Raw genomic sequence first — 13046 nt, forward strand, 5'->3', positions numbered from 1 at the left:
ACTCCACATTCCAGTCACCAAAGGCTGGAATTGAACCTGAGTCCCTAGTGCTGTGAGGCAGCAATGCTAACCATGGTGTCACTGCGCTGTACCTAAGGAAGGACATGCCAATATTAGAGGGGATCCAGACAAGGTTTACAAGAATGATCCTGGGGATGAAGGGCTTGTCATATATGAGGAGCAGTTGAGAACCTGGGGCACCTACTTGATGGAAGAATGGAGGAGAATATCTCTTGAAACTTACAGAAGACTGAGAGGCCTGGTAGAGTGGACATGGAGAAGATGTTTCCACTAACAGGAGAGACTAGGAGACAATGGCACAATCTTAGAGTGAAGGGATGTCTCTAAGAATGAGATGAGGAGGAACTTCCTCAGCAATACTGTAACAAATCTGTTGAACTCATTGCCGCAGAAGTTTGTGGAAGCCATGTCATTGAGTTTATATAAGACAGAGATAGATAGGTTCTTGATAATAAGGGGACCAAATAAGGGGAGCACACGAAAGAGAATGTGATCGAGAAAGATATCAGCTATGAATGAATGGTGGAGCAGTCTCAATGGGCCAAATGATCTAATTCTACTCCTGAATTTTATAGCGTCATGATTTTGACAAGGAGCCAATGAAGATAGTGAGCAAATGTACACAAAAGTGACTGATGCAAGTTAAGACATGGGCAGCAGAGTTTTATATAATCTCAAATTTAAAGTTGGTAAAATGTGATGAATCAGCCAGGAGTGTTTTGGAATAGTCAGTCAAGTCGAGGGGTAGCGAAGGCACGAATGGGTGTTTCACAGGAGATGAGCTGAGATTTGACAGGGCTTGAGAATGTTACAGTGGTAGAAATAATCAGTCTTATTCTTAGTGATGGCATAAATGTGGGGTCAGAAGTTCATCTTGGGGTCAAAAATGGCACAAAACTGCAAACAGACTGGTTTAATCTTAGACGGTTACCATGGAGAGGGATAAAGTAGTAGCTAAGGAACAGAATTTGCAATGTGTGCACAAATGATGGCTTTAAACTTTCCAAAATTGAATGGAAGAAATTTCTGCTAATCTGGTATTGCATTTTGAATAAGCAGTCTGATAGTCTTCTTTAAACAAAATCATGTTTAACCTTTTAATTACTCTATCATTTTGTGCTGACTAAGATCACATAAATGCTCATACTTTGAGTATTTATGGAGGCATTATTATGAAGATGTATTGTAAAATATTAATTTACATAATTGACTGGATACGAATATATTATATATATATTAATCTGACCTTACTGAAAGAAAGCACCTTACAAATAATTAGCAAATCAACCTCAGCAAAAATGCTACATTTACACAGAACACAAGCTGCTTGTTGCTTGGTCTACAGCGCTGTGAGAGAGGTCACATGGGACAGGCAGTCAGAGAGAACTTGTCACAGGGGCACATCCCACTCTTCTTTCTCCGAAAACCCTCCCATCAATGTATGTGAGTTGAAAACCCCGAGAGGTTTCATCATTGCAAATAAAGGGTACTTGAAGGAGAGGACTGAATCCACAATATTGTTTCCAAGAAAATAGAATTCAATTAGCCTTGACTGATCCGAGAAGTAACACCAGTATCAGAAACTTGCATGGAAAGTGATTTTGCCTACAGGCTAGTTTTTTAGACAATCTGTGAATAATTATTTTCTCTGACTTCAACTGTTACTTCGCCAAAATAACTTTTAAGATAATACTCTTTAGAGTTTCGGTTTGGGACCCTTCTTCGGAAATGGGGAGGGGGAAGGGAGCTCTGCAATAAATAGACAGAGGAGAGTTTGGGTTGGGGAAGGTAGGTGGGATGGTGATAGTTGAGTGCAGATAGGGAGTTGCGGGGATTGGTCAATGAGGTGTGAGGGGCAGTTAGGTGGGAGAGAAGATGGACAGGTTATGTCAGGTCAAGGAGGCAGGGATGAGAGGGAGGGTTGGTCATGGGATGAGGCTGAGGGTGGGGATATTTTGAAACTCGTAGAGTCCACATTGAGGCCATTGGGTTGTAGGTTCCCAAGGCTGAATATGAGGTGTTGCTCCTCCAGTTTCCAGGTGGCATCATTGTGACACTGGAAGGGGCCCAGGATGGACCTGTTGCCCAGGGAGTGGAGGGGGAGTTGAAATGGTTTGTGACTGGAAGGTGTTGTCGTTTGTCGTGAACATAGTGCTGGTGCTCTACAAAATGGTCTCCGATCCTTCGCTTGGTCTCACTAATATTGAGGAGGCCACATCAGGAGCAGCAGATGCACTAGACCACATTGGCGGATGCGCAGATGAACCTCTGTCTGATGAGAAAGTTTTTTTTGTTCCTTGAATGGAGTTACTGCCTGGCCGACTGTGCTCCTCCAGCTACACACGGTGTTATCTTTGACTCCAGTATTAGCAGTTCTTATTATCTCTGTAGAATTTTATACCTTTCCAAACATGCAGAGTTTGTGTTCATGTCTGTGTGTGCTATTTCCAAGAAAGATCGTTAGATACGTTTGCACATTTTAACACAGGGTCAACCGGGAATTCCTGATGAAGGTATATAGAAAAACCACACACACTGACCAAGTAATGAATTTCAACAGTAACCATCCTAGCCACCCACAAACGAGATTGCATGAAAACACTACTTAAATGAGCAACAATGCACTGTAGCAACCTGGATCTATGTCAAAAGGAAGAAGAGTACCTCCACCAAGTACTTAAGGACAACGGATACCCAAACAATTGGATCTGATGATGCATATAACATGAACAACAACAGGAAGTCTCTGCATGCCCTAACACACTCATCACGTTACCTTACATCAGAACATATCTCAATTGGCCACAAGATTCCTATGACCAGGCCAAACAGAGACAAGCACGGGAATTCCTAGAGGCCTCGTTCTCCACCAAGAAGGCCATCAACATACACATAGAACTAGACCCTATATATATACTGCACTGCAGAGGAAAACCAGAAATGAGATAATCAAATCCAATGGACCCCAGAGTTTAACTACCAGGTGGGAAAATACAACAGTGCTTCATCGGAGGCTGCACTAATGACGTTACCCAGCAGGGTAATGAAAGGTCTGCAAGCCAGTTCGGTGAGCCAACTAACCACAACATCCACAACCTGAGCTACTCACGAACCTTGCACTTTAAATTTTTTTTATTAGTCTTCATTTCTTTGCTTCAGTTTGTATTTGGCAATTAATTAATTACATCTCCTAACTGGTTTGGAACAAGAATTAGTTTTCCATCAGATCCTCAGAGTCTACAGTGTGAATGCCTACAGTGCCTCTTGAATGAGATTAAAACTCTTTGTACCTGCTGAACAGTTAGGAATGGAATACAAGAAAGTTTAGCTATGAGAAAGACCTCGAAGGGGAATGGAAGAAGTATTATGTTGTGGTGCTGGAGTCACATGAACTGTACACGATTGGTGAAAAAGGTTATCTTCAAAATGTGATCAACCTTGAGTTTGTGATGATTCAGGGGAGGGAGGGATTAATTGGATAAGTTTGAGAAAAAGACTCCCTTCTGATTGCTCAACACTGGTGCAAAAACTACAAGGCAGAAGTTATGAAAATGAGAAGTGTGAATTCCAGTCTGCATGCCCCATAAAGGAAATGCAAAGGAAAGCCTGTTTAAACCTAGCAATTATTATTGAATTTATTATGTGCTATTTTTGCATACTTAAGTCTTTACATCATCTTGCAATTATTTTGTGAATTCTGAACCAAACGAAAACCTTACAATTTAGCAGTAGTGAAAGATTCAAGAGAGGTGACAGTGGTCGAGCTGGGCATTACCATATTTGTTCGGGGCCGAATTCTTCTGACGGCAGGAAGGAATGTTAATTGGCTAGAGGCATGTTTTCTGCTTTCCCATGGGCAGCATTCCTATCTTAGAGAGTTGTCACTCAATCTGATCAACCACCAATTCTGTAGTCTCAGTTGCACCAGAGGAACAATGGCAATTGTTGAAACAACAAGCGGGACCACCAGGCAAAGTACTGAAAGCTCAGGATAGAGGCCTGAGGATTGTGGTGTCGTGTTTTGAAGGTAAAGTGGCTGTGAAGATGAGGGATGCCCAGATATTGGAAGTTAACACCCAATTTTGGAATGGGGCCAATAATGGAAGTGCCCACCTTTCCACCCGAGGCCTCTGCAGGATCACCTGTCAGGATCCCTTCTTGTCCTTGTGCACATCCCACCTCAACATCACAGCTGGGGCATTAAATAGAATAATTTGACTATTTAAGAGTCTCTACGAGGGAAAGAATGAATGGGAATTCTGAGGTCAACTGGGAAATTTTATACATATCCCCATCTTCAACTCAATGATGGTGTCGAGTAAAAATCTGCCCATGAAATCTAATGCTGTATTCATGGATGATGTCACCAAGGGTGAGCATATAGATGAGACATGTGAGGGACCAGGTGTCGGGGACTTTGAGGGTGAAAGTGTGGGAGCAGGAAGAAAAGCCATTGAAAGCACTCCTCTGGTTGTGGTATGAATGGAATTAAGCTCCCGTGAGTTGGGCCTTTCGTATATGCTGCATTCAGCAAATTCCAAATTCTGGATTGTTACTTATATTGTTTATTTACTCACCCCTTCCCAGACCATCGCTATATACTCCCCCTTGACCTTCTGTTGTATCCTCAAAGTTATCTGTACAATTACATAAAGCTTTATGCCTTTTCTTCTGAATGTGTTCTTTGTCTATATAAGTAAAGAAATAAAGTGGAGAAAAAGAAAATCAGAAAGTGATTCAATTTTATTAGTTGTGGTATATTTAACTACCAGCACTGGGCAACATTTGACTGAAAGTGAATTGACTGCCACTTACGTGGAGTCTCTAGAAATGAACAAATGCTGCTTATCGCATTTATTAGTTAGTTACAGCTCACGTTGATATGACAGACATTTATGCAGAAACTTTTAGACCGATCAGATGTCAAGGTTTCACTTTTGCAAGATTCTAAGATGCTTTGTCCACAAGTCCACATGACATCATCATTGGGCTTATGACACTTCTCTGTATTAGCCCTTACAGACTTGTGTACAATATAACTTTGCATTATTTTTTGGACCTATTGCTTAGCTTGCCAATGAAAAACATCATCCTTTTATTTTGGTGGTTGTGACAGTTTGTTAAGAGATAACAAAGAGTAGGCCCTTGGCAAGTTTAACTTCTGTCCTACAACTTCCTTATGAGAAAGTGGCCAGTTAATGTAGAATCTCCACACCACAGAAACAGGTTTTGATTCTAATTTGTCTGTCGTCTCAAATCCATTTCTTTTATGCAAATGGAATTGGTTGATAAAAGGTTAAACAATTTGTGCAGAACTTTAGCATTCCTCTTGCAGAGAATTCTGAAGTATGCAGCTTCTGCTCACTGATTATTAATGAAAGTCCATGAGGGTGGTCCATGATTTACTGTAGCCAGAGGAGAATTAATAGAGTAGCTTATAAAAGGTAGAGTGTCCAAATATTATGTGGAAACTGCACAGAAATTAAACATCATACACTTTATAAATCATTAACACATGGGACCTTACAGGTAAATGAGTTTACATAAATAACTGAAAAATTACTTATAGAATTTGATATTTTAAGAACTGTATTAAACCATGAGAAAGAAGAACTATAAATTAATAATACTTACTCTTTGTGTGTGGGTAATATATAAATGGTTTAGGCTGACTGGTTTCACCATCAGAACGTCTACGTAACTGGACAAACACTGAGACAGGGTTTGTAATGTGAATGTCAAAATATTTTGGCGTCTTGAAAACAATAGCAAACTGGAAAACATACCAAATTTTAAAATTTACTATATTTCCTCAGAACAAGCAAAATATAATCCCACGCATCTATGATTAGAATCACTATTAAGATTGAGTAGAGAAAACTGAATTAAAAGGGCATTCTGAATTCAATTTGCCTATAAACTTGTTACTCCACCTTTATTGATGGATCCAATACTAGTTATCAAATCCCTTACTTTTAGGTGAAATTACTTCTAAACTAATGGACCGAATAGAAAATTGAGCAAACGTTAGATCAATATTGGCCTTTTAATCATTTAAGAGAGAGTTGATAAATTCTTGGTTTTGCTGTGCGACAACAGATATCAATATTTATGGAGCAAAAACAGAAATTGCTGGAGAATCTCAACAGGCCTAGTAGCATCTGTGAAGAGAAATCAGAATTAATATCTCCGGTCTAAAGACCTTTCGTCAGAACATGTTAACTCTGTTAAAGAAACAACATCTCTGATTTCTCTCAGATGCTGCCAGGCCTGCTGAGATTTTCTAGCAATTTCTGTTTTTGTTTCAGATTTCCAACATCTGCAGCTCTTTATTTTTTTAAAAACCAATATTTATTATTTGGGTGCATGAGAAAAAATTAAGATCATCTTAGGATCACTATTTCTCATATGGAAAACTTACTTCTGGATAATTATAGGGATGATGGATTACAATTATATGGATTTTAATAGATGAACAACCAGAAACCAATTTAAAAGATGGTTTATAAAAGAACTAGAAAATGGAAGACAAAACTTTTGCACATAACAAAGAATTACGGCATAGAATGGCTGATACATACAAATTAGACAGTAACACCCAAAAGGAAATTTTAAAGATACTTGAAGGAGAAAAGAACAGCTGTAACAGAGTCAGGATGTGGGGCTAATTGGATTGCTCTTTGAAAGGGACAGTACAGACTTATAGCAAACTTATTGGTTTCCTTTGATGTTGTACTAATTTATGATTCTTCAGGCTGGATTTTTTAGGTGACAGGGGTGATGGGGAGACATACAGTTTGCCTTCCAGACAGAAAGTCCATTCCTCAAAGCCAACTTCACAGAATCATAGAATTCACGTAATTATTACAGTGCCGAGGGGGGCCACACAGCCCGTTGTGCCAACACCATTTTATAAAAAGCCTGCCCTATGTTCTGCACATCAAAGCCCATCCCCTATCCCTGCTATTAGCAACTTTATGACTCACAAGCCCACATACAACTTTTCCAACCTTTCTGTACCAATTCCAGGAGTAGACCTTTTAGGCACCATACAATTTTCTTGGAATCAGAATGGCTCCTGAAGACTATGTGGCCACAGCAACTAAGAAGTATTGTAAATCCAGATAGAATCCCACATATGGATTCAGGAACTTTTTCACTGGTAAGTTGAAAAGATTTTTGCAACATTACTTCATAAAATGTTTTCATGTAGTGATTTGTGTTAGGACATTATTCTTAAAAATTCAGCAACATTAAGTTCTAGTGCCAGCACCCGGAAAGTGAAAAAGTCTTTGGATGTATTGGAGCTCACTGTCCAATGAATAAATTGGTCTTTTGCATTGAACCATAGCGGTTTCAGATTTAATAGCATCACCTTGCCCCTTGCAATTTAATCGCTTATTAAATGGTAGCTCAAACATTTGTTGCCCTGCTTTAAAGTGTGGAAAGATGGTAGAGTTATTTCAGTTATTTTAAAAGTTTAAATCTATTCAGCTCTGGGGTTTTGTTTTATATCTATACAGGAGATCCAAGCCCCTTTGGTGGATTCAGTTCTGCATAGATTGTTGACACAAGTGTCAAGGGAATGGTGAATTTATTTATTCTGATAGTCTATGACCACTAAATAGGATTATCTTATTTGAATTTTTTTATTGACATTTGTTAGCTGGACAGGCTTATGAGTATCTTATAGACTCCCCAGGTTCAACAGTTTTCTACACACCTGAATATTGGCATGGGAAGTTGTGGGAAATGGCAGGTGAGTAAGTGGGTATGGAGATGGTGGAAGGGAGGTGGAATAGGAATAGAGAGAAGATACGCAAGAGAATGGAGACTATGCAGATTGAGAGGGAATGAAGGTTGTGTGAAGGATGGGAAGATTAGGAGCCATCATATTCAACAAAAAAAAAACTGGATTAAAGTTCCACCAAATGGAAGTGAACCACCTCTGCTCTCTTTCTACTCTGTCTGGAATGGTTGTGGGTTGCAGTCTCAACTCTAGCCCCTTCCCTCTGAGTCTTAAAGTTTAAAAATGGAGGGCAGACACAACCACCGAAGAGGCTGGATTGCGAATCTGGGAAATAGCCCAAATCCTGATTCTAACCTCAAAGGAAAATCAGGCCCAAAATGTCCATAATGTGTTGTTCATTAACATATATGCTCAAATTGCAAGGAGCTTATGTCTAATTATGTGATAAATGCTTCCTCTGAACAAAATGCTTATTTTCAGGAGCTCATGAAGTAGATCTGCCTCATGACCATAATTTACTCAAGGTTAAAAAAATGAATCAATGACACAAATGGTTTAAGTACATTGAAAGTATGTTGAGTTTCATTCTTTTAAAATGCACACAGGATGATTCTGTGAAGTTTTTTTTTGAATGCTGGATTTTTTCAATAATTTACTTAATTTTATTTTTTTAAAAAATTGATGGTTTGCAGTTTATTACCTGAACACTCATTCTGCCTAGAGCTATGAAATATTTTGGGATTACCTACCTGTCTGTGAACATCAGCTGCCCCAAATTTTCCAAATGCCTCCCAAACATGGCCACTCTCATCTTCTTGATAGAAGCGTACCTGAATATCATCTGAGGAAGGAAATTTATTAATTCAAGCTTTAATAATTATTCAAGTTCCTTTTATTTCAGACTAATCTAACGATAATAATGTATTTAAATCTACATCCAGAACAGTAAAAGTAAGAAATAGCCTATCCAACATATACATATACATTCCATTATGGAGGAAACCTGGAAGGGAGGCAATCCATCGCAATGGACCCCAGAGTTTAAAAGCCAGGCAGAACAACACACTGATGCTTCATCAGAGGCTGCAAGTGATGATGTTACCAAGCACTGTAATGAAATATCTGCGGAACCACAAACCAGCTAGGCAAGCCAACCAACCTCAACACCCACAAGCCGAGCTACAAATCTACTCCAAAACCTTTTCAAACAATAACATTTTGCAAATCTATCCGATAATCCCTAAAATGACAAATCAAGATATGTGAAAGAAAACGAGTATTAATTTGAAAGGTTATTTAAGTTAGCAAATGGTTTACCCTTTTGAACTTTATCACACAGCAGAAAGACTTCATCCCCACCCATCACACTCCCAGCTGTTTTGGCCATTCTTGCTATTCGCAGACTTGATGCATTAGGTGCTTCTATAAAACAAAGCAGATTATTTAAAACTCATTCTGTGTGAAATCTGCCACTTAATTCTTTACAAAGATGGAAAGCAATATACCAGCAGAAATGGTTAACTAGTAGAAAATTTAACTATAGTGTTTGTAGGAAGGCAGAGCTTTTCTTAAATTCACTCCCAAGATTTTGGCATTGCTGGCATTTATTGCCCACTTTTAGTTGCCTTTGAAAAGGTGGTGATGAGCTGTCTTCTTGAACCACAACAATTCATGTGCTGTAGGTAAACCCTTAATGCCACTAGGGCAGGAGTTCCAGGATTTTGACATGGCTACAGTGAAGGAATGATGATATATTACTATGTCAGGATGGTGAGTGGCTTAGAGAGGAACCTGTGGATGATGTTCCTATTCTATCTGCACCTCTTGACCTTCGAGATGGAAGTGGTCATGGAATTGGAAGATGTAAAGGAACTTTGATGAATTTCTGCAGTGCATCTTGTAAATAGTACACACCACCGCTGCTGAGTGTCAGTGATGGAGGAAGTGGATGTGGTTCCAGTCAAGTGAGCTGCTCTGTCCTGGATGGTGTCGAGTTTCTTGCGTGTTGTTTGAGGTACTCTTATTCAGGCAAATGGGGAGTAATCAATCACACTGCTGACTTGCGTCTTATGGACAGTGAACAAGCTTTAAGAATCCAGCAGGTAAGTTACTTGTTTCAGTATTCCTAGCCTCTGACCTGCTCTTGTCGCGGTTGTATTTATATGGCAATTCCAGTTCAGTTTCTGGTCAATGATAATCCCCAGGATGCTGATAATGGGGGATTCAGTGATGATAATGTGATTGAATATCAAGGTATAGTAGTTATATAGCCTCTTATTGGAGGTAGTTATTGCTTTGTATTGGTGCAGCACAAAATGCTACTTGCCACTTTTTAGACCAAGCATGGATATTGTCCAGGATAATAAAATGTGAGGCTGGATGAACACAGCAGGCCAAGCAGCATCTCAGGAGCACAAAAGCTGACGTTTCGGGCCTAGACCCTTCATCAGAGAGGGGGATGGGGGGAGGGAACTGGAATAAATAGGGAGAGAGGGGGAGGCGGACCAAAGATGGAGAGTAAAGAAGATAGGTGGAGACAGTGCAGGTGGGGAGGTAGGGAGGGGATAGGTCGGTCCAGGGAAGACGGACAGGTCAAGGAGGTGGGATGAGGTTAGTAGGTAGCTGGGGGTGCGGCTTGGGGTGGGAGGAAGGGATGGGTGAGAGGAAGAACCGGTTAGGGAGGCAGAGACAGGTTGGACTGGTTTTGGGATGCAGTGGGTGGGGGGGAAGAGCTGGGCTGGTTGTGTGGTGCAGTGGGGGGAGGGGACGAACTGGGCTGGTTAAGGGATGCAGTGGGGGAAGGGGAGATTTTGAAACTGGTGATGTCCACATTGTTACCATATGGCTGCAGGGTTCCCAGGCGGAATATGAGTTGCTGTTCCTGCAACCTTTGGGTGGCATCATTGTGGCAGTGCAGGAGGCCCATGATGGACATGTCATCTAGAGAATGGGAGGGGGAGTGGAAATGGTTTGCGACTGGGAGGTGCAGTTGTTTGTTGCGAACTGAGCGGAGATGTTCTGCAAAGCGGTCCCCAAGCCTCCGCTTGGTTTCCCCAATGTAGAGGAAGCCGCACCGGGTACAGTGGATGCAGTATACCACATTGGCAGATGTGCAGGTGAACCTCTGCTTGATGTGGAATGTCATCTTGGGGCCTGGGATGGGGGTGAGGGAGGAGGTGTGGGGACAAGTGTAGCATTTCCTGCGGTTGCAGGGGAAGGTGCCGGGTGTGGTGGGGTTGGAGGGCAGTGTGGAGCGAACAAGGGAGTCACGGAGAGAGTGGTCTCTCCGGAAAGCAGACAGGGGTGGGGATGGAAAAATGTCTTGGGTGGTGGGGTCGGATTGTGAATGGCGGAAGTGTCGGAGGATAATGCGTTGTATCCGGAGGTTGGTGGGGTGGTGTGTGAGAACGAGGGGGATCCTCTTGGGGCGGTTGTGGCGGGGGCGGGGTGTGAGGGATGTGTCGCGGGAAATGCGGGAGACGCGGTCAAGGGCGTTCTCAATCACCGTGGGGGGGAAGTTGCGGTCCTTAAAGAACTTGGACATCTGGGATGTGCGGGAGTGGAATGTCTTATCGTGGGAGCAGATGCGGCGGAGGCGGAGGAATTGGGAATAGGGGATGGAATTTTTGCAGGAGGGTGGGTGGGAGGAGGTGTATTCTAGGTAGCTGTGGGAGTCGGTGGGCTTGAAATGGACATCAGTTACAAGCTGGTTGCCCGAGATGGAGACTGAGAGGTCCAGGAAGGTGAGGGATGTGCTGGAGATGGCCCAGGTGAACTGAAGGTTGGGGTGGAAGGTGTTGGTGAAGTGGATAAACTGTTCGAGCTCCTCTGGGGAGCAAGAGGCGGCGCCGATACAGTCATCAATGTACCGGAGGAAGAGGTGGGGTTTGGGGCCTGTGTAGGTGCGGAAGATGGACTGTTCCACGTAACCTACAAAGAGGCAGGCATAGCTGGGGCCCATGCGGGTGCCCATGTTCATCCCCTCCCCCCACTGCACCACACAACCAGCCCAGCTCTTCCCCGGGTGGCGCAGTGGTAGTATGGCGCACTGACCTCTACATCGCCGAGGCCAGACGCCAACTCTCCGACACCACCTCCTACCGCCTCCTCGATCATGACCCCACACCCGAGCACCAAACCATCATCTCCAACACCATTCACGACCTCATCACCACAGGGGACCTCCCACCCACAGCCTCCAACCTCATTGTTCCCCAACCCCGCACGGCCCGTTTCTATCTCCTTCCCAAAATCCACAAACCTGCCTGCCCTGGTCGACCCATTGTCTCAGCCTGCTCCTGCCCCACCGAACTCATCTCCACCTATCTGGACTCCATTTTCTCCCCTTTGGTCCAGGAACTCCCCACCTATGTCCGTGACATCACCCACGCCCTCCACCTCCTCCAGGACTTCCAATTCCCTGGCCCCCAACACCTCATATTCACCATGGACGTCCAGTCCCTGTACATCTGCATTCCGCATGGAGATGGCCTCAAGGCCCTCCGCTTCTTCCTATCCCGCAGGCCCGACCAGTCCCCCTCCACCGACACTCTCATCCGCCTAGCTGAACTCGTCCTCACACTCAACAACTTCTCTTTTGGCTCCTCCCACTTCCTACAGACTAAGGGGGTGGCCATGGGCACCCGCATGGGCCCCAGCTATGCCTGCCTCTTTGTAGGTTACGTGGAACAGTCCCTCTTCCGCACCTACACAGGCCCCAAACCCCACCTCTTCCTCCGGTACATTGATGACTGTATCGGCGCCGCCTCTTGCTCCCCAGAGGAGCTCGAACAGTTCATCCACTTCACCAACACCTTCCACCCCAACCTTCAGTTCACCTGGGCCATCTCCAGCACATCCCTCACCTTCCTGGACCTCTCAGTCTCCATCTCAGGCAACCAGCTTGTAACTGATGTCCATTTCAAGCCCACCGACTCCCACAGCTACATAGAATACACCTCCTCCCACCCACCCTCCTGCAAAAATTCCATCCCCTATTCCCAATTCCTCCGCCTCTGCCGCATCTGCTCCCACGATAAGACATTCCACTCCCGCACATCCCAGATGTCCAAGTTCTTTAAGGACCGCAACTTTCCCCCCACAGTGATCGAGAACGCCCTTGACCGCGTCTCCCGTATTTCCCGCAACACATCCCTCACACCCCGCCCCCGCCACAACCGCCCCAAGAGGATCCCCCTCGTTCTCACACACCACCCTACCAACCTCCGGATACAACGCATTATCCTCCGACACTTCCGCCATTTACAATCCGACC

The 13046-nt window shown here is 43.4% G+C and overlaps 1 protein-coding gene across 1 annotated transcript in view; it reads right to left on the reverse strand.

Moving 5' to 3' along the window:
* Positions 1-13046, reverse strand: part of LOC125458152 (nuclear factor NF-kappa-B p105 subunit-like) — a 135502-nt gene that overhangs the window by 8999 nt on the left and 113457 nt on the right. The window contains exons 8-11 of the mRNA XM_048543086.2: positions 9089-9193; positions 8521-8612; positions 5656-5794; positions 4599-4709 (exon numbers count right to left, since the gene is read on the reverse strand). Coding sequence (XP_048399043.1) covers positions 4599-4709; positions 5656-5794; positions 8521-8612; positions 9089-9193 — 447 coding nt within the window. The remainder of the gene's footprint in view (positions 1-4598; positions 4710-5655; positions 5795-8520; positions 8613-9088; positions 9194-13046) is intronic.

This window comes from Stegostoma tigrinum, chromosome 13 (assembly GCF_030684315.1).
Source record: "Stegostoma tigrinum isolate sSteTig4 chromosome 13, sSteTig4.hap1, whole genome shotgun sequence".
Taxonomy (NCBI): domain Eukaryota; kingdom Metazoa; phylum Chordata; class Chondrichthyes; order Orectolobiformes; family Stegostomatidae; genus Stegostoma; species Stegostoma tigrinum.